Raw genomic sequence first — 22,720 nt, forward strand, 5'->3', positions numbered from 1 at the left:
CCCCCTGAGGCTTAGGGTTTGATTAGTTTGTATATTTTTGAAATACTATTTCATGGATTTGAAGATGCATATATTTTTTCATATTTTAACATCTCTGAGATGTGTCTTATAATCACTGGATGGTGTATTATATTTTAGTTGGTAGCATCTTTTCATTCTTTGTGATATATAAGATAATGGTGCATCTTATCATTAATAGGGTCTTAGATGTGATGAAATATGCTACTTCCCAATGGGTTCCCCTACTCGGCAATCTGGTTTCTTTTCCATGAAGCTTTTATTCCCCCCAAAGGAAAAGAACAATCTATTTAGGCAAGAAGTACAGTCCTGTACAGGCATTCCAATCAGTCACACATAGACAACCGAATAAATACTCTTTCTGGGCTGATTACAGGGACAAAGGTAAGAATCGAGACTCAAATACCTTGACTCCCAAACTGAAACAAAAAATCCTGGGAGGAGGAGGAGTAAGATGTAGTAGAAACCCATATAGGCTTGAGTTTCAGAATAAAGCTTCTTGCTTTTTGGGAGCATAGCTCTAGAAAATTGCAAGCCTCCTAGAGAAATCCTCATGGAACAATAAACATGGCACTAGTAGCTGACAAATGGACCTCTAGTTTCCACACAGCTCACAAAGATCCAAGAAGTTCTTGTACATCTTAGAAGAATGCTGGAATAAACTGAGCCTAAGGTTGAGCAGCAACCTTAAGGCACAGGGGCGGTGGGCAGAGTCGGGGGAAATGGAAAGGCCTATTTTGCAGGGCTGCAGTATAGGGCACTTAGGACTGTCCAACAGTGGGGAGACCAGAAGATCCTCCCCTATGCTGGGAGGACACAGGAGCTTCCCCTCACACCCTGATGCCACCAAGAGAAAGAAGCAGGAAGACCTCCTGAATGGGGAGGGAACTCTAACAGGGGATTTGACTTCGAAATAATTGAATATGCCTCTGAAATAAAGTGTTTTTTAGGCTGCAAGAGACTGAGTTACTTTAATTGGTAAGACTTTTTTCCTTCATAATAAATGAGAATGTAGGATTTGAGTATAATATGAACTTGTAATAGAAAATAAACATAATTTTTATTTATTTTTGTTCAATTTATTCCTACTACGATGGAATCTTTTAGGGGGTAAGTTGTCTAAATATTAAAAGTAATCTGGGGTAAAAAAAAATTGGCTCTGGATATAACACTTGAAAATAGAAGTATTTATGGTAGTGTACGATAAAAAGCTAGAGAAGAAATAATCAGAAAATTGGGAAAACTAGGAGTAGCCAGCTCTCAGAAGCAGGGAAAAGAGGCAAGTGATGAATTGAGCCAGGTGCTACACAGAATGATGAGCTCACCTGAGCTCTGGGAAGAAGACACTGAATTTGACGAGAAGCTATTAGGAACCTTTTAAGATAGGCAATCCAAATGTGGTGCTATTTTAATAGTCATAATTTTTCATGGGATGCTAGTGTTGGAAGATATGTAGTTTAACTCCATTGCCTTACAGATAAGGAAATTTGGAACCAGAGAAATTTCATGGAAGCCATTTCAAATTGTACATGTGAGAAAAAGAAAAACAACTACTTTACATTTGGGAGTCAACCAGAATCAGCCTGTTTTGTGTCATTTGGGGGGAAAATGTATTGGGGGACACAAATAAGCCCCTCTTCGAAAATAATGAAGTAATGATCTCTATAATTTATAAAAGAAGGCTAAAAGTTTTCTGGAAAGCATACTTGGGAGCAAATACTCTGACAGGTGTTAACATGTTTTAACTTTTTATTAGAGAAGTTGGAAGTTTCATTATGGTGGTAACATAATTTTCTCTGCTTTGTTCAGAGGAACACACAGAATCAATTTATACAAGCATATACAATAATTCAGTTGGTGTTTTGTGTCCTAAAATCAGCAATCTGATTAGTTCTAGACTACCAGCTTTCCATGCGTTCCTCTCAGTTTTGGTGGCTGGCTCAATTCCCAGTGGAATACTTTTTCATGCACTGTCTGTAACACCACTACAGCAGGCTTAAAGACCATGCAGAGTAACACTGTAGCAAATTGTTTTGATATTTAACAGACATAAAAAGGTTATTTCCTGATATGAAATTCTGAAAATCTGCATAAATATTTTTGTGTAAAATTAAATTAGTTATGTATTTTTTTGAAACTAGAAGTTGAAGTATCAAGAATGCCCACATAATTCATATACACATATATATAGACTTTTTTGTTATGCTAAAAGTCTTTATAGTCAAATTATATTCTGTGCCATACATTTATTTAATCAGCATTGATTTGGCATTAGGTTAACTGTGTCTGTATGGATTAGTCTTAATTGGTGCTTGTGTATCATGCAAACATAGTTCTAGTATTCTTGTTTACTAATCTTGTCGTGTGGCAATATTTAGGTGATTTTGCTCTATAACAGTGTGAATTAGGAGTATAAATACTTTATACATGGTCACATTTACAAACGTTTGCCAATAACCACTTCACAATCTTGAAGGTCTAATAGTGAATTATATCTGGAATCGGCCGAAGCAATTCCTAGAAAGCAATGTCAGATGTAAACTTTCTGAAATGTGCCTAGAAGAGGTCTCCTTTGAGCGCTGATGAGTTTTGGCACAGGTACACTGTTCTATTTCTCTATTGTTCTAATAATTTCCACAGCTTTTACAGGAAATTAGCTTCTCATGGCATGGTAGAGACATGGCACTTACTGATGAGGTAACTTAGATGTAGAAAAATTTTACAAAATTATCTCTCTGGCCGATCATCACTTCTGCTGATGAATTTGTCGATAGTTTTTTTTTTTTTTTCTAGTGCATGCACTTGCTATTAAATTGCTAATGCACTATTTTTGCTGCAGCTCAAACATGTCCTAATGCATCACGAAGCGGAGTTGTTAACACCGAGCTCATTTACTTGTGATGGTATTTTATAGCAAACATGTTTAAGTTGTATCATCAATGGTTAAACTCTGCCTTACTGGAATGGTAATTTTTGTGGATTTGTAGCTACTTTTGGCTGGCCAAGGAAATTCAATATTCATAATGTGAAACAAAAGTATGTAAATCTGTGGTTCCAGGTAATATCTTGTCTATACATAAAGGAAACATAAAAGACAATGACTTTCTTCCATGGACTTTGTGTTCAAGAGTTTGGAAGTGAGCTTTTGATGCTGTGTGGTTTTGCTGCTTCAGTTTACGTTTTGGAGTTTCATACTACTGTTGCTGGTCTGCGGTCCATCTCGGCTTCCAATTTCACCATCTGCTGCATCTCCTTCGCCTGTAACATCAGAAACATGGCCTTACATGCCGAAATCCTCTCCTGAAGGCTTGTAGCATTCCTAGCCTCACTTCTCCTGCGTAAATCTGATGCTGTCCTTGCTACTCAAAGAATGGTCCATGGACCAGCAGCACTGGCACTGCCTGAAGCCTTCTGAGAAAGGCAGAATCTTGAACTCCACCCCGGACCTACTGAGTCAGAGTCCACATTTTAATAAGATCCCCAGGAAATTTTTGTGCACATTGAAGTTGGAGAAGGACTGGTCTACAGAGTGCCAGTAAAACTGCTGAACAGAGGCTGAGCCAGTCACTTGATATTTAGACAATTTCATGCCAAAATGTTCATTTGAATTTGTTTCTACAGATTGACACACTGCTTTGATTGTGTGTAGATTATTTGATCACTTTTAGAATAAGTGTTGCTTACGCATAATTTATTCACCAAATAACCTGTAAGCTAATTAAAAGTAATTCCTTTGGAACTTAACTGATGAAGACTTTTAGGTGGGAGGATATCACATTGGTTTGGCTGGAGTACCCTGCAAACAGAACGTTCCAGAAATATGTAGGGTTCCTAGAATTCTATTGTCCAAAAATTATCCTTAAGGTGCTCATTTCTCTGGGGTAATTAATTTTTACCAGCTACCCCAGGAAGTAAGCCATAGTAAGCTCGATCTCATGAATTAAGACTGTTTCTTAGATAACCAGCTGGTTTGGGAGGTGGAAAGGAGTCAGATGGGGGGAAGGTTCTGGTGACAAATAATTGCTTGGCAATATAGGGAAAAGTAACTGCTCGTTTCAACTTTTACTTTCCAATTGGATGCTTTTGCCCAACCTAACACATGTATCCTTTGGTGGAAAAATAAAGCACCCCTCTCTTCTTTTAGTGACAAATCACTTTGAAATAAAGGACTTTTAAGAATGGAAACATGGCTATATAAAGATATAGCTCAGAGGGGGACTCTGAAGTGCTTAATGTTACTATTCATGTCTACTTAGATATTCCAATTAAACAGAAGGTCAGTGGGAGGATTTGGTCAATGCTATAGATCATACTCTGAACATATAAATGTCCCAAAGTCTTGTTACAAAATTAGTTTAACCCATGGACCACAAAGTGATTTTCTTATTCTTATTATTTTTATGTTGTGGCTTTAAATTTTATTTTGGTGAGGATGAATATAGTAACACCAAAGAATTATATTTTTCTGCTTACATTTGGGATGGATGGTTCCCTCTACCTAGATTTTTTATGCATGAATTATAATAATACTTTGATAGAGAAATGAAGAAATGGAGAAAAATATACAAACATGAAACTATGACACAAACAGTATTCATAAATGATGACAGTGAAACATTATCAGCACCGAAAATTAAATATTTTTTATGTTCAGTAGACAGTAATAAAGGATTCCCTACGCTTCTTTTCTTTTGCACTTAGAGACAATATTAAACAGTTTAGAAGGAAGCATCATAAGACATTAAAAATTATTCCAAGAGCAAAGTTCTCATATGAGCAGGTGACCATTTATTTCCATTTTCCAGGGACATTTCTAGTTTATGCTTGTAGTCCTGGCTATTACGAACAGCATCCCCTTTCATTCTCAAAACTATCTTGGTTCAAACAATAAATTATATGGTCACTTTACTTATGAGGGGTGATTAAGGTCTTTGGTAGACTGATCTAACAGAAAGATGACAGGAGTCGCTGTATAATGACACTGTATAAAGCGTCTGCAAACAGACCATAACTCTCTGTCATTAAAAACCACCAGTGAACTTTCAGTGGGGTGCTTTAAAAATTAATGGCAATCATATTAGTATTTGTGAAAGATCTGACTCTGTGACTCAGTCTTAGCTGTGATTGGTCCAAATGACAATGGTATATCACTGTTCTTGATGCCTGGGTATGTCTTCATTAGCATAAATTGAGTTTCCCAGGTCTGCGATTGAAAATGCTGGTAAAATTCCATCAGAAGTAATTCTCTAAAGACTCTGGGCATTTCGGTTTGAACATTACATCAGAAATCCAAGTATGAAATAATCAAGCTTTCAAATTCAAACCCCTGAGATATTAGTTATGATCAGATATAAATCATAAATGGAGACTACCCCGAGAATACTGACGAAGTTGAGAAGGAAAGCAATGTCTTGCTTATCAGAGTTTCAGTCCTACCTTGAGTTTGGGACACTGCATGACAGGATTTCAAAAGCTGTTTGTACAAAAATAGTAATGTCAAAATTGAGTCATACATACAAAACAAAGAAAATAAAAATACTGAAGTGAATTTGAGAAATGAATGCAAAACCATATACAGAAAAGCAAAAAGCTAAGAATAAAACATGTATACAACCATCAGTGACAAACTTCCCCCAAGCTGATCTCAAAAGAAAAAAGAAGAAAACAAACAATCGATGCCTATTAGCCCAGATTGTACCTCCCTTCTGAGGCAGTGAGTGGAGAATCCTCCCTTTAGCAAGACCCCTTACCTCTCTTAATAAATGATTGGATTGATGACAAAAATCAATTCTTAAAACTTGGGTGTGATAGTAATGGAACTGTTAATGTTTGAAATGGTACATGTTCAAGATGGATGAGATACTGTATGGCTGATAGGTCTATGGGAAAACTTAAACAGACCTATAGAGTTTTAAATAAATAATTGGCTGACCAAGTAGGCAAGGCCATTAAGTGGCTTAAAAAGGACACATGAGCTAGAATCCAGAATCAGGACTAAAATATATTAAAACTTGAGCTGTTTTTTGCCAGTGCCCTCAACACTGGTCTAGCTAATTAGGTAGACCATTCCCTGCTTTGTTTTGGAGGGACTGGGAGAATTTAGAGGAGCAGGGTCACAGGAAAGCAGTACGAAAACTTAAAGGAAGATATTATTGGAGAATGTTAAATTTAATTTACCATTGGCTTAGAAACAGAAAGGTCTTGGGATTTAACAATGGTTTGGGAGATTATTATAAAAGTTTGGGGTTGTCTGGAGACAGGAAATTGTTCTGCCAATGAAATGTTTATACGATTAGGGAGCTCTCCTACATGGTCCCAGAACTTATCTATTACGAGGGAAGAAATGGAGTCACTCCTGTATCTTTTGCACTATGCCTACAACAGTGTTGTAATATACTGAGTAACTGTGAATTGAGAGCAAAAAAATATCCGAGAAAGATCTGAGATTGAATTTGTTATGGAATAGACCACTTTTGTAAAGCAAAGATCAACATAGAGATTCAAGTGCAAATTCCACATCTGCCAGAAGCGTCAAGGTACCTTGAATTTCTTTACATTGAATTTAATTAAATATTCATCAAACCTAGAATCTTCTCATGTTCTGTGCTTTCCTAAGCTTCTGTGACTCAAAGGATCAGTTGTGGGTGGTAAACATTACTTATGACACATTACAAGGCATTATATGTATCTTTGGAACAAAAAGCCACTATTTTCCCAATATGATCCAATCAATACTGCTACTACTAACTTAATATTTTAATATAAGAATTCTGGTGTGGTTTGAATTATCCATATATTAGAATAAAAGCAAAAAGTGATTTTTAAATTATATACTTTGGCTCTGAAACCAAAAACACTAGGTAACTATATTCTCTAGCTCTGAAAAACATCACTATTGTAGTGATGAGTAATTTTTAGCACATTTACATTCTTTAGTCAAACTCGTTGCTAAGCAACACAATAATTTCTAAGTAGTTTCTTAATTTAGTTAACTGAAACATAATTGTGCCTTACCTTCATTGTGCCTTCTTCTACAGCATCCTTATCCCTACCCAGCCCTGAATCACTGAAGTAGATTCTAACGTTTTGGAGATGGTGGTTTTACCCTTATTCATATTCCCATTTTTTCCCCAAGGAACATTTTCTGAGGAGTTCTTCAAGAGCCAATACGTAAGCTAGGTAATTTGTACCAGAACATGATGTATCTATGAGTTGGTCAAATGACTTGAACCCACAGGACAATAAACATTTATTGTCCCTCTTGGGGATCTGTGGACTATTCATGAATAGAAGCACTTAGCTGAGAAGGAAATGTGAAACGTAACTCAGAAGTATGTTGATGAATAAAACTCCTGCTCACCAAAAAGTAAAGAATCTGTTACCAGAAGGTGGATCTGTTACCCAATGGCAACGCAAAAAAAAGATTTTATGTTGTTTTTCTTTCTCAAAGGTACTTTTTAGCATAATTCCTACTTAAGTGCTCTTCAATGGGAGCCATTTACTCAAAAAATATACAGGAAAGAACAACGTAGTGCAAGGACATATTTCATCCAAACCTCTTTACAGTTTTTCAGATGGAAGTAAATTATCCAGAAATAATAACTTCCAAACCAGCTACACTTAAAGAGTGAAATGTGAACTGAGACAGACTGAAATTTAAACTCCTACTGAGGGCCATTTTGCCATATATACTAGAGGTATTTCCATCAAATTGAAATGAGACTGTGGAAGACTGGCATGGAGCCCATCTATACTATGCTTGAAGTTAACATACATTTATCTTGGTGTTGGCATATACCCAATGGCCTAACGAAACTGTTGGATTTTAGATTTTTATTTGTGTGTACTTTTCAATTTAGTGTTTTGCTTTGCTGGAAAAAAGCACTAAGAGTACAGTATCTACTCACGTCAAGTGGTTTGCAGAGTTATGGCGGCTCATGCCTTTGGGTCCTACTTGTAAGCCCTAATAAGGTTTTATAACTTCATTTTTAGGTTGAGGTTGAAAATATGTGGTTTCTCTCATTTGCTTTTAAACATAATATCACTTGCCTCTAGGTGACAAATTGTAAAATTCTAAGTGAAAACAGAGATAATTTGTAAACTCTGTTTTTTCCTCCTCTCAGTAACATCAGTCTTAGAATCCCCATAATCTACTCAAATGACTTTTGATTCTTTTTTCCCCACAGCCACATTCCTCTCCCACTTCTAAAGAGAATACTTTCTGCTCTTGTTGGATGAGATGGTGAAAATACCGTAATAGGCACTAAATTTTTCTTGCCACCTTTCCATGCCACTACTCAGGTCACTGGCTTTAGCAGATGAATCATTGCAGGCTGTGTGGTATTTGCCTCTCAAAGCTGGCTGGCTGCCTATGTCTTTTTATAAGTTTTAGGTAAAATACCTGTTCATTCTGTTTCTCTAGGAATTCTAGGTGTTCAAGCTGGACTTTTTTCAACTGATCCATTTCTTTGGACTGTTTCATTGCAAGCTGCAAATAAAAAAATTTTGATAAATTTTCGGTTGTAATCTTAAAATTTAAGGTTGAAGAATGACAGGTAAGTTTGTAAGTTAAATGAGGAAGGTAATAATACAAAAAGAGGGGAAAAAAAGTCTAAAAACTGGGATAGTTTAGACCCATAATTCTTATTGGGAAGATCTTTCCTGTTAAAATCTTAGAAAATAATAGATTACTGATGCATTTTCTATATTAAATGGCACCAAATAATTACTTTAAAGATTTTAGGGAGAAATTACTTTAAAGATTTTAGGGAGAAATTACTTTAGCTTTTAGGGAGCAAAGATGCTAGAATGTTTAATGTACAGAAAAATCAAACTAAGCAAATTAGACAAAAGCATATCTAAGCATGAGTTATTATTTATAGATTTTTAAGGAAGAGTACAAAGAAAATTATAAAATACTTACTCTCTTTCTTTCTTCCAGAAACTTCTTAGTGTTGCTGCTGTTTAACTCCCTAACTCGCCTAAAAGCGATAGATACAAATAATAGTTGGTATGACATCAAATGGAATTAACATAATGTTCAATAAAAGCTATATTCCATTTAATTATCTCGATGGGATCATCACTTTTCTGAATTTTTATTGTGGAATTTTGAAACATGAAATGAACAGAGAAAAATATTTTTAAAAATCTGTGTTCTCATCACTCAGATTAGTCAATATTAATGTTTTGCCATGTCTGTCTCACACTTTTAAAGGAGATAGTGTTGCAGATATCATCAAAGCCCACTTTGTATTCTTCCTGATTCCATTTCACTCCCCTCTCTCTCCAGACATAATCATTATTCTGAATGTGTTATGGACCATTTCTAACAAGCTCCTAGGTGACGCTGTTGCTGCTCGTGTATATTGTTTTGTGTGTTTTCCAAATTTACCTAAATGGTAACATATTCTGGGTTTCTTTCTATAACTTATGATGTAGCCATCTGTTTCAGATACAGCTATTTCCATTATTTTCATCTGCTGTATGGATATTTTCTGACTAGATTACAATATTTCCATTTTGACATTAATAAAAGTAGGTCTTTTCCCAACAATCAACGATCTAGTGCATAGGGTCCTGCGATGCTTGGCACAGTAAGCATCTGTTGACTAAATAAATGAACAAGGTGTAGGGCCTATCTTTTTGTGCATCCAGGCAAATATTTCTCTAGGATAGATACCTAGACTTGCAGGTGGTAGGGAATGAACAACTTCATCTTTACTCTAAAGCACATGTCCCAGTTTGCACTCCTATCCATAGTGTCTGGGTGCTACCTGTCTCTATATCTTCACCCACTGTTGGTACCATCAGATGTTTACTTTTTTGTTGGTTGGTTTTGTAAAATGGCATCATGCTGCTGCTTTAACCTGCATTTCTCTGATTACTAGTGAGGTGGAGTGCATTGCATGACTGAATAGACTTAAAACTTATTGAATTTCTATAACATATATTTATTAATTTCTAGAAGTTATAGGTCTGTTCAGGTTTTCTCGTTTTTTGGTCACTTTTGATATTTGTTTTTCTAGGCAACTGTCCATTCCATCTAGGTTTTCAAATTCATTGGTAGTATTGTTTATAGTAGTCTTGGGTTTTGAAAATATTGATTGCATCTACAGTTATTTCCCTTTATTCTAATATTACTAATTTGTGTTTTCTCCTTTTTCTTCTTTGTCAGTCTTGCTAGAGGTTTACTGATTTAATTATTATTATTTTTTCAAATAATAAGCTTTTGTTTTTTTGCTGATACTATGTATTGCCTTTTGTTTTCTATTTCAATACTTTCTGCTTTTTTATTATTATTTCTTCCCATCAGATCTTTGGGTTCACCCTGTTTTTCTAATTTCATACCTTCTTTGAGTGTTTAGCTCATTAATTTTCATTTAAAAAATATATACATCTAGGCTATAATTTTCACTCTAAATAACACTTTAGCTACCTTATTTTTGTGTGTGTTGAGAACATTTAAGATCTACTTTCTTAGTAACTTTCCGGTACATAATATTGTATTAACTATAGCCACCATGCTTACATTAGATCCCCAGAAATTACTTAACTAAAAGTGTTTACCCTTTAACCAATATCTCTCCCACTTACCCCAGCCCTCAGCCTCTGGAAACCACCATTCTACTCTGTTTCTATGAGTTTGGAATTTTTTAAATGATAAGTGAGATCATAGGGTATTTGTCTATCTCTGTCTGACTTATTCCACTTAGTGTAATGTCCTCAAGGTCCATCCATGTTGTTATAAATGGCAGGATTTCCATCTTTTTACAGCTAAATTGTGTGTGTGTGTGTGTGTGTGTGTGTGTATCATCATTTCCTTCAGATATATACCCAGAAGTGGGGTTGCTGGATCATATGGTCGTTCTATGTTTAACTTTTTGAGGAACCTCCATACCGTTTTCCTCTATGGCTGGCTGTATAATTGGCATTCCTATCAACAGTGTACTAGGGCTCTCTTTTCTGAACATCTTTGCTAATACTTGTTTATTGATTTATTGATAACAGCCATTCTAACAGATGTTAGGTGATGTCTTATTGTGGTTTTGATTTGAATTTCCTGGATGACTGATTAGTGATGTTGAGCATCTTTTCATGTACCTATTGGCTATTTGTATGTCTCTTTGGGAAAATGTTTATTCAGATCCTCTGTCCATTTTTTAATTGGATTATTTGTGGTTTTTTTTTTTTTGCTATTGAGTTGTATGAGTTCCTTATATATTTTGGATATTAACCTCTTATCTGATATATGGTTTACAAATATTTCCTCCTATTCCATTTTGTCGATTATTTCTCTTCCTGTAACTTTAGCTACATTCTACACATTGATAAATATTTGCTTGCATTGTCATTTAGTTATAAATATTGTGTAATTTCTGTTGATATGTCTTCTTTGACCCAAGAATAGAATTGTTTTTCAGTTTCTACATGTTTTTTTAGTTCTCTAATTATAAGATTTTATTTCTCAGTAGTTTATTATAAAGTGATTACACACATACTAATGACACAAAATGATAACCACTTAGAATAGGGAAATTGTTTTTCAAAAAACCAGCCATTTGTACATGTTTTAGAATCATCTAGATATAGAGTTATAATAAATAAGTATATTAAGTCAAAATTAGAAAATTAAACAAACAACTTTGCTAACTAGGTTGACAGTAACTCAGAATTGATGATAATTTGAGAGCTGAGATTCAAGTGCTATTAACTCCTTCTCTTTGGAAACATGACTATAGGCACACAACCATATTGAGGGTTCGGGTCCAGCCCACTGCAATAAAGCAAGTAACGCAATAAAGCGAGTCATAATCTTTTTGCTAATGGAGGGTCTTGCCTTCAATTTGTAAAAAAAAAAAAAAAAGTCAAAATCTGTAAAGTGCAATAAAGCAAAGCATGCTATATTGATGTCCTAACACAAAAGTACAAAAGCCAGACACCCTTGGCTCATAGAGACTGATCTGTGGTGCAGTTTACACTCCAGAGCTTGGATCAGACTGAACAGGGATTCTGGACGAGCCCACATCCTTCCCTCAGCCTCTGCCCTGGCCCCATCCTGCTTCCCCTACTCCCCTTCTCTGAAGATACCTTCCACATGTACTCAAATTCCTGTCTTGTTCTCTAGTTTAAAAAAAAAACAAAAACCACCTAAGACAAGGACAAACCAGAGAAATGGTGGGAGCTTTTGAGATAATGCTTGGTGTCAAGGACAGTAAAAGGCAAATCAAGAGACGATAATGGTCCTCCTACACATTACAATTCAGAACTGGCCCACCCAGAATGAGCTTACACCTGAGCAGGTGAGATGCTTGTAGAATGACCCATTGGAATGTGGGAAGGATATTTTGCCATATATTATACAATTCTGTTTGTAAATGAGCCATATATATTGAATGCAAATTTATTTTACTAGTGATAGTGGCAGTAAACAATCAGAAGACAGCTGTTCTATTAGTAATAAATCTTCATAGCTGTTATAATAGCAGCATTCTTAGCCAAAACTTGCAAAGGTTTTAATATTTCAAATGTAAGTACGTGTGCATATACACATAAATGTTAAGTCTGTGTCTGCAAATTGATGCTATATTCCCTCAGAGAGCATTTTCAGACTTACCTTTCCCGTTCTGCTTTATTCTTGATAGATTTATCTTGGCTGATGGCTTTGCTATTTTCCATAGAAATCTTAGCTTGGTGTGCTCTCATTTCCTTGCTTTCTCTATGTATGAAAAATAAACAAACAGGGAAGGGGATGGGAGTGAGTGTTTAATGGGTACAGAGGTTCAACTAGAGAAGATGAAAAAGTTCTTGAGATGGATAGCAGTGACAGTTGCACAAAAGTGTGAACGTATTTAATGCTACACACTTAAAGTGGTTAAAATGGTAAGTTTTATGTTATGCATATTTAACTATAATAGAAAAATAAACAAAAAACAAAAAAATTCTTATGTAACTATAAGACTATTAACTTTTTTTTCATTATTGAGCTCCTTGAGTTGTTTTGTATCCTGTGAAAAGAATGGAAGGAGCCCCAGTTCATGAGGATGTTTCTCCCTGAGGCCAAGAGATCACCTAGTGGTAAAGTAACAGTGATGGACTAGAAAGAGGAGACATTATGTTTATCTATAAAATGCATAAATTTTCCAGCTTTGTCCCACATTTTTGGGGTCATATGGCCTGGAAGAGAGAGAGACAGGATATTCCAACCCTTACAAGTAACCTTTCTGTTTTCTGACAGTTCATGGGAATGAAGGAAACTAAAATGGTTTTAATAAGCGCAAGAAGTAGGAAAAAAGGATGTTTACAGGAGGCTGATCACTGTGTATGTGAATGCATATGTGCATATGACAAAGACTCATATTTTTAGATTATTTATGTGTACATTAAAGGCATACAATTTAGGATACTAAAATGAATATTATTAGCAAAGGATTATTTTTTGGAATCTATGGTGATCTTCTTGAGGCACTGCCTAGAAACAAGTCATCAAGGAGTCAGGTTACCTAAGAAATGTTTACACATCAGAAGGCATAGAAAACAACCCAAGAGTCCACTGAAGGATGACGAGATAAAGAAGATGTCACACATACACACCACACACACACACACACACACACACGAACACTACTCAGCCATAAAAAAGATGAAATATTGCCATTTGCGACAACATGGATAAATCTGGAGAGTATTATGCTAAATGAAATGTCAGGTGAAAAAGGACAAAAATTATGATTTCACTCACATGTGGAATATAAAACAAAAGGTAACAAACAAACTAACATAACAAACAAAAACAAACTCATACATACAAACAATAGAATGGTGGTTACCAGAAGGGAAGGGAGTGTGTGGGGAGGGCAAACTGGGTAAAGGGTTTCAAATACATGGTACTGAAGGGAACTAGATTTCGGGTGGAGAGCATGCAATAGAGTACATAGATGCTGAATTATAATCTATATGTTATTAATCAATGTTAACCCAAATTAATGTAAAAAAAGAGACTGCTATAACAGAATTCTTCAGTTTTGAGACTTTAGGGTCACAGAGGCAGGAATATGTATATAAACTTCTGGGCCCAAGAAAATGGCTCTCGATTTTTTCCATAATTTGTTACTAAACTGACCATTTCTTTATTCATTCATTCTACAAACACATTAATAACCAAATGCTGCTGACAAGTGTTAAAAAGGCAAGATTGTTTAACCTGGAACAATAGCTGTGATGGTGAAAAGAAACACAACCACAGGGTACTGAAGAAAAAGCTTAAACACTGCTATTGTTATGAAAAATGCCCATCATAGATTTATTTTTTAAGGTAATTAGTAAGTAGGTTACGGTCTCTTTGAATGACTTCCTAAGTAATGCAACTATAAGTTTACTTTGTTTTTTTTTTTCTTTTAGCCAATGCCTACCGTTGTGGGCTATTTTTATCTTTATTCAGCTACTAGAAAAGAATACAAAATAGTGCCTTATTCTGTGAAGCATCTTTGAATAAAGGTAGTCACCTAAAATCAGATATTGCAGCAATGGTAAAAAGTAGAGTCATGAACAAATCTTTCTGTGTACTTAATCAAGAGCATTTCTAAGAGACAAAAGAAAAGACAACTTTTTTAAAAATTATTTTTATTTTTCAATTACAGTTGACATTTAATATTATATTAGTTTCAGGTCAGGTGTACAGCATGGTAGTTAGACATTTATATAATTTACAAAATGATCCCCCCGATTAGTCTAGTACCCACCTGACACTGTACATAGTTATTACCATATTGTTGGCTATATTCCCTATGCTTTACTTCACATCCCCATAACCATTTTCTATTTTCACCCAGTCTCTCAACACTGCCCCCCGCCCCCAAATCTGGCAATCAGTTTGTGCTCTCTATCTATGACTGTTTCTGTTTTGTTCATTTATTTTGTTCTCTAGATTCCACATATAAGTCAGATCACATGATATCTGTATTTCTTTGTTGGACTTATTTCACTTAGCATAATACCATCCATATCGTTGCAAATAGCAAGATTTCATTCTTTTTTTATGGCTAAGTAATATTGCATTGTACAGATGTATCACCTCTTTTTTAACCAATTGTCAGTTGATGGGCACTTAGGTTGCTTCCTTATTTTGGCTATTGTAAATATTGCAGCAATGAATATAGGGGAACATATATCTTTCTGAGTTAGTGTTTTGGATTTCTTTGGATAAATACCCAGAAGTGGAATTGCTAGGTCATAAAGAAGTTCTATTTTTAAGTTTTTGAGGAAACTTCAAACTGTATTCCATAGTGGCTACACTAATTTGCAATCCCCCAGTAGCATATGAGAGTTCCCTTTCCTCCATATCTTCACCAACACTTGTTCGTTGATTTATCGATGATAGCCATTCTGATAAGTGTGAAGTGATAACTCATTGTGGTTTTAATTTGAATTTCTCTAATGATAAGTGATCTTTAGTATCTTTTCATATGTCTGTTGGCCATCTGTATGTCCTCTTTGGAGAAAAGCCTATTCAGGTCCTCTGCTCATTTTTAAATTGGATTGTTTGATTTTTTTGGTGTTGAGTTGTATCAGTTCTTTATAAATTTCGGATATTAGCCCCTGATCAGATGTATCGCTGTTAAGTATCTTCACCCATTCAGTAGGCAAGGGTTTATTTCTGGGCACTCTTTTCTCTTCCATTGATTTATGTGTCTGTTTTTGATTTTGTTTTTTTTTTCCTGGTACCTTGCCATTTTGATTACTATAGCCTTATAGTATAGTTTGATATCAGGTAGCATGATACTATAAACTTCATTCTTTCTCAAGATTGCTGTGGGTATTTAAGGTCTTTTGTGGTTCCATATAAATTTTAGGATTATTTGTTTTAGTTCTGTGAAAAATGCCATTGGTATTTTGATAGGGCTTGCACTAAATCTATAGATTGCTTTGAGTAGTATGGACATTTTAACAATGTTAATTCTTCCTATCCATGAGCATGGTACATACTTCCATTTATTTATATCTTCTTTGATTTCATTTTTCAGTGTCTTATAATTTTTGAGTACAGTTCTTTTACCATCTTGGTTAAATTTATTCCTGAGTATTTTAGTTTTTTTTGATGCAATTGTAAATTGGATTATTTTCTTAATTTCTCTTTCTAATAGTTCATTATTGATGTATAAAAATGTAACCAATTTCTGAGTATTTATTTGGTATTCTGCTACTTTACTGAATTCATTTATCAGTTTTTTGGTAGAATCTTTAGGGTTCTCTATATGTAGTATCTTGTCATCTGTCAATAATGACAGTTTTACTTCTTTTGCAATTTGGATACCTTTTATTTATTTTTCTTGTTTGACTTCTGTCACTAGTACTTCCAATACTATTTTGAAAAAAAGTGGTGAAAGTGTACATCCTTGTCTTGTTCCTCATCTTAAAGAAAACACGTTTAGCTTTTCACCACTGAATATGTTAGTCATGAGTTTGTCTTGTATGGCCTTTATAGTGTTGAGGTATGTTCCTTCTATTCTTACTTTGCTGAAAGTTTTTATAATAAGTGGATGCTGGATTTTGTCAAATGTTTTTTTCTGCATCTATTGATATGATCATATGATTTTTATCCTTAATTTTGTTTATGTGGTGTATCACAGTAATTGATTTGTGGATATTAAACCCACTTTGCATTCCAGGAATAAATCTCACTTGATTGTGGTATATGACTTTTTAAATGTACAACTGAATTCGGTATGCTAATATTTTGCCGAGGATTTTTTCATCTACGTTCATCATGGATACTGGCCCATAATATTCTTTTTTTGTAATGTCATCTGGTTTTGGAATTAGGGCAATAATGATCTTGTAAAATGAGCTTGAGAGCCTTCTCCCCTCTTGAGTTTTCTGTAATAGTTTGAGAAGGATAAGTGTTAATTCTTATTTGAATGTCAGGTAAAATTTACCTGTGAGGCTATCTGGTCCAGGACTTTTGTTTATTGGGAGTTTTTTGATTACTGATTCAATTCCATTAGTAGTAATCGATCTGTTCAGATTTTCTGTTTTTCTTGACTCAATCTTGGAAGATTGCATGTTTCTATTCATTTCTTCCAGGTTATCCAATTTTTGGCATACAATTGTTCATAGTATTTTCTGATAACCCTTTGTATTCCTGTGGTGTCAGTTGTCATTTCTCTTTCATTTCTGATTTTATTTTTTAGGGTCCTGTCTCTTTTTTTCTTGATGAGTCTGGTTAAAGATTTATCAACTTTTTGTTTACCTTTCAAGGAATCTGCTCTTGGTTTCATTGATCTTTTGTATTTTTTTGAGACTTTATTTTATTTCTGCTCTGATCTTTTTCTATTTCCTTTTGGTGTGAGGTTAGATTGCTTATTTGAGATTTCTCTTATTTCTTGAGGTAGGCCTGTATTGCTAAGAAGTTCCCTTTTAAGACTGCTTTCACAGTGTCCCATAAATTTTGGGTCATTGTGTTTTCATTTTCACTTGTCTCGAGATATCTTTTGATTTCTTCCTCGATCTCATTGTTAACCTATTCAATGTATGATAGCATGTTATTTAGCCTCCATGTGTTTGTGTGTGTTTTTTTTTCTTGTAATCGATTTATAGTTTCTTATCATTGTGGTCAGAGAAGAGTCCTGATATGATTTCAATCTTCAATTTATTGAGACTTGTTTTGTGGCCTAACATGTGGTCTGTCTTGGAAAATGTTCTATGTGAACTTGAAAAGACTGTATATTCTTCTGCTTTTGGTTGAAATGCTCTAAAAATATCAATTAAATTCATCTGGTCTAAGGTGTCATTTAAGGCCTCTGTTTCCTTGTTGATTTTCTCTCTGGAAGATGTATCCATTGATGCCCATGGGGTGTTAAGTTCTCTACTACGCCAGTGTTACTGCCATTCTCTTCCTTTATGTTTGTCAATATTTGATTTATATATTTAGGTGCTCCTATATTGAGTGCATATATGTTTACAAGGGGTATATCCTCTTGTTAGACTGATTCCTTTATCATTATGAAATGTCTTTCTTTGTCTCTTATTATAGGCTTTGCTTTAAAGTCTATTTTATCTTAAATAAGTATTGCTACATCAGCTCTTTTTTTCCATTTCCATTTGCATTAACTATCTTTTTCCATCCCTTTACTTTCAGTCTCCATGTGTCTTTCAGTCTGAAGTGGGTCTTTTATGGGCAGCATACATATGAGTCTTATTTTCTTCTCCATTCAGCTACCCTATGTCTTCTGATTGGAGCATTTGCTCTATTTACATTTAAAGTGATAGGTACATAGTTATTGCCATTTTATTATTCATATTTATGTTCTTACCCCCACCCCCTTCTTATTAAAGAAGTCCCTTTAACATTTCCTGTAATACTGATTTGGTGGTGATGAACTCCTTTGGCTTTTTCTTGTCTGGAAGCTCTTTATCTGTTCTTCAATTTTAAATAATAGACTTGCTGGTAGAGTAGTCTTGGTTGTAGGTCCTTACTTTTCATCACTTTGAATATTTCAGGCCAGTCCCTTCCAGCCTGCAATGCTGTGTTGAGAAATCAGCTGGAAGTCTTATGAGAGCTCCTTTGTAGGTAACTAATTGTTTTTCCTTTGCTGCTTATAAGATTCTCTCATTGTCTTTAAACTTTGACATTTTAATTATGATGTGTCTTGGTGTGAGCCTCTTTGGGTTTATCTGGTTTGGGACTCTCTACTTCCTGAGGTTGTATGTCTATTTACTTCACCAGTTTAGGGAAGTCTTCAGTCATTATTTCTTCAAATAGGTTTTCAGTTCCTTGGTCTCTCTCTTCTTCTTCTGGTACCCCTATGATGCAAATGTTGGTATGCCTGATGTTGTCTTAGAGGTGTCTTAAATGATCCTTATTTTTTTTGGATTCTTTTTTTTATTGCTGCTCTGATTGAGTGTTTTCTGTTACCTTATCTTTTAAGTTGCTGATTCAATCCTCTGCTTCAGTTAATCTATTGTTGATTTTCGCTAATGCATTCTTCATTTCAGTTATTGCTGACTAGTTCTGTTTTATATTTTCTATCTCCATTTTTAAGTATTCTGTTTCTTCATCAAAGTTCTCACTGACATCACTGAGCATCCCGATAACCAGAGTTTTGAACTCTGCATCTAGTAGATTATTTGTCTCCATTTTGTTTAGTTCTTTTTCTGGAGCTTTGTCCTGTTCTTTCATTTGGGACATGTTTGTTTGTCTCCTCATTTTGGCTGCCTCCCTGTGTTTGTTTCTATGTACTGGGTAGGGCTGCTATTTCTCTCAGTCTTAAGCAGAGTAGCCTTATGTAGTAGGTGTCCTGTGGGGCCCAGTGGTGCAGTCTCTCTGGTCACCTGAGCTGGGTGCTTCAGGTATGTCCCCTGTAGGGGTTGTGTGTGTCCTCCTGTTGTAGTTGAGCCTTGGTAGCTGTTTAAATGTCAGTGGTGGGATTGACTCTAAGATTGGCTGGCTGGAAGGATTGGCCTTGACAACAATATAAGAGCTGTTATGCAGGAGCTGATCCCATGAAGCAGGATTTACCCAGTGGGCTCTGGTGCCTGCTGAGACCATCCTCTGGATGTGCTGCTTCTGGTGCTAATTGGGTGGTACTCTGTTATGGTCTAAAGCTAGCCTCTGGGTTTGTTGGTTCTGGGGCCTCTGGGAAGGGGCTCCCTTGCAGGCCAAGTTCAGCTGCTGCCTGTGACTGGCCTGGGCCTGCCTGGTAGGAGCTACAAAGTGATCCTAGGTTGGTTGCTGCCTGTGATAGACCTGAAGACACGTGGAAGAGACTACACTGTTAACCGAGGTTGGCTGCCACCAGTACCAGACCTAGGGCAGCTCAGCAAAAGGCCCAGGGTACCCTGAGGCCTGCTGCCACCTGCTGGCTGTCCATAAGGCTCAGCTGCTGAAAGAGCCTCCAGTGCTGCATGAATTAGGTGAAGTGGGGTTTCAAGGAGTTGCCAGGGTGAGGTGAATGGTTATCACCAGGTTAATGCAGAGTCAAATTTGGCACCAGTGCTGAACCTAGGGCCACTTAGTAAAACACCCAAAGTACACCGAGGCCAGCCACCACTCACCTAAGTCCCGTGGACTCCTGAGAGTTGTCCAAAAAAGACTGTAGCATGGGCTGGGGCTGGTTATCTGCCACTGAATGTGCCTCGTGCAGTGCACGGCCTAGGGCTGGCTGCCCATCGTCAAAAATGCCTCCGATGGTACATGAGTTGGGTAGGGCTGGGTCCCAGAGAGTCACCAGGGTGGATAAAGGGGATTTCACTATGCCAGTGCAGATTCAGATTTGACCACATGTGGGGAGGGCTCAACATATGAAAGATGGCAGTTGTCCATAGGATGCACGGGAGGAGGGCTCAACATAGGGACAATGGGGGCTGTCCCTCTAGGCCTCGTCCTGAAGCCATACAACTCAGTCTCTGTGTGTGTGTTTCTGGTGCCTTTCAAGTTGTCATCCTTTGGCTGGAGCCCAGGGTGAGTGCCTGGGAGTGGAGGAGTCTGTGCGTGGGCCCTTGAAGAGGAGGCGTGGGTTTCCATCAGTCTTCCATCTCACTAGGATGGACAGAATCCTCACTGTTTTTCACAGCCAGATGTTGCGGGGCTCCTCTTCCCAGTACCGGCGCTCTGGGCTGGAGAGCCTGGTATGGGGCTGAAACTCCTCACTCCTCCAGTGAGACCTCTGCAGCCAAGATAGCTCTTCTGATTTTTAACTGTCACATGTGGGTGTGGGAACAGTTAGTGTCTCTGCCCTTCCTACCAGTTACCATATGGCATTTTTTATATCATTAGCTATAGGGCTTCTGTTTAGCTAGTCTTCAGATGGTTCTCCAGGTTGACTGTTCTATAATTGAATTGTAATATTAATGTGGTCATGGGAGGAGGCAAGCACAGTGTTTACCTACCCTACCATCTTGACTGGACCAAGCCAAAAAGGACAAATTCTAATCCCATAAAACAAAATAGAATACAGTTGACCCTTGAACAACATGGGGGTTAAGGGTACTGATCCCCTGAATAGTTGAAAATCTGTGTATAACTTTTGACTCCCCCAAAACTTAACAGTAAGTAATATGTATTACATACTGTATTCTTCCAAAACTTAATAGCCTACTGTTGACTGGAAGTCTTGCTCATAACATAAACAGTTGATTAACACATATTTTGCATGCTATATGTATTACATACTGTATTCTTCCAATAAAGTAGGCTAGACAAAAGAAAATGTTATTAAGACAATCATAGGGAAGAGAAAATACATTTACAGTATTATATGTATTTACTGGAAAAAACCTCACATATAAGTGGACACATGTGGCTCAAACCTATATTATTTAAGGGTCAGCTGAACTTTAAAATGGATGGGATATAGAACATTAACCTACAGGAAACGTAGCATGATATACCTTATTTAGTTGTCTCCAGAGAGAATTGGAAATTATGGCAAAACTATTTCATGCTCTTATGGCGGTATCTATCACTCCAAAATAAGGCTGGAAATTTGAGAATGTAACCAGATAATTTGTGTGGTTAGCATTTTAAAGGTTTTTGTTAGATTTATTTGTATAATGCTTCTATTTTCTACTCTTTTGTGTGTGTATCAATAGACTCTAACTGTGGCATATAGAAGCAAGCAAGCTGCAACAAAGCTGTAATAAAAAGATGTAATTGACAGAAATGCTCTTCTGCCCGGAGAAAAGTCCAGCTCATTATTTCCAGTATTTTAAATGCAATATTCAATTTGATGAAGTGGGTAGAGACCAAAATAAACTGATCCTTCTTTGCTGTTTATTGATCAGGCCTGTCTTTCTAAAACTCACAGAAGTCTCAATAATGCAAAGAAGGATCTCTACTTTTATCCATGGAGTGATCAGAACCAATCACTCTAGGAACTTCACTGGTTGCTTTTTATCTCCTTCTCTGTATTCTTTTCCTAAGAGACTCCAGATCATTTTTCAAGGGCCAGTTGTAGGCCTACCATTCTGTGAAACCTCAGTGACCATGACGTAAGTGGCAGAGCTCCTTTGGAATGGTTAACCTTTGTCCTGACACTTTTCTATATATATCATAGGTTACTTGTAATATGACCTAATTTATCATGTGAGTGTTCATATCTTGAAAGTTCTTTGATGGCAGGGGCCATTTCTTATAGTTCACCTTGCTCACTTCAATTGTATGATATTATATACATAAAAGCTCAATGTTATATAAGTTGATGTTACTTACTACCTTGGCTCACACACATGTGCAAAATTAGTGTTTCAAAAAAATAAGTATTTCATTTTGGAGATGGCTCTCCTACCTGTCGTGGGACAATTTCAGCTGCTGGGTTTGCTGCTCATGGGCGTTGATCAGGAGCTTTTTCAGCAGCTCACACTGCTGGCTGAGGTGCAGGTCCCGGATTTCTTGCTCCTCAGCACTGTGGGTGTTGATCATTTCTGACCATTCCTTTGTGTGCTGTGCCACAATCTCTTTGACCTATGTAGGAAAAAGGGAATGATGCCACCTATAATTCTCATATTTCAGGCATGAATTGAAACACAATATTATTCATGTATTTTAGACCCTCCCACCAATTTACTTGGTGAATCAGTGGATATTTATGACTTGCAAAAAAATATTTACTAATCAGTGGGATTGGGGAGTCATAACTTATTAAAATAAATCAATCACTTTGGCTCTATATCACTTTGGCACCAAGAGCTGTTATTTCACTGCCTA

The 22,720-nt window shown here is 36.3% G+C and overlaps 1 protein-coding gene across 2 annotated transcripts in view; it reads right to left on the reverse strand.

The window, feature by feature from the left end:
• Positions 1–1,397: 1,397 nt before the first annotated feature.
• PLCB4 (phospholipase C beta 4) overlaps positions 1,398–22,720 on the reverse strand; it is a 376,819-nt gene continuing 355,496 nt past the window's right edge. For both annotated transcript variants that reach the window (XM_039874509.1, XM_039874510.1), the window contains 6 exons: positions 22,302–22,477; positions 12,635–12,736; positions 8,942–8,999; positions 8,420–8,506; positions 5,455–5,491; positions 1,398–3,276 (listed from right to left, as the gene is read on the reverse strand). In XM_039874509.1, the coding sequence (XP_039730443.1) occupies positions 3,188–3,276; positions 5,455–5,491; positions 8,420–8,506; positions 8,942–8,999; positions 12,635–12,736; positions 22,302–22,477 (549 nt within the window). In that variant the 3' untranslated portion in view covers positions 1,398–3,187. The remainder of the gene's footprint in view (positions 3,277–5,454; positions 5,492–8,419; positions 8,507–8,941; positions 9,000–12,634; positions 12,737–22,301; positions 22,478–22,720) is intronic.

Source organism: Pteropus medius, unplaced genomic scaffold (genome assembly GCF_902729225.1).
Source record: "Pteropus medius unplaced genomic scaffold, Ma_sr-lr_union100, whole genome shotgun sequence".
In the NCBI taxonomy this organism is placed as follows: domain Eukaryota; kingdom Metazoa; phylum Chordata; class Mammalia; order Chiroptera; family Pteropodidae; genus Pteropus; species Pteropus medius.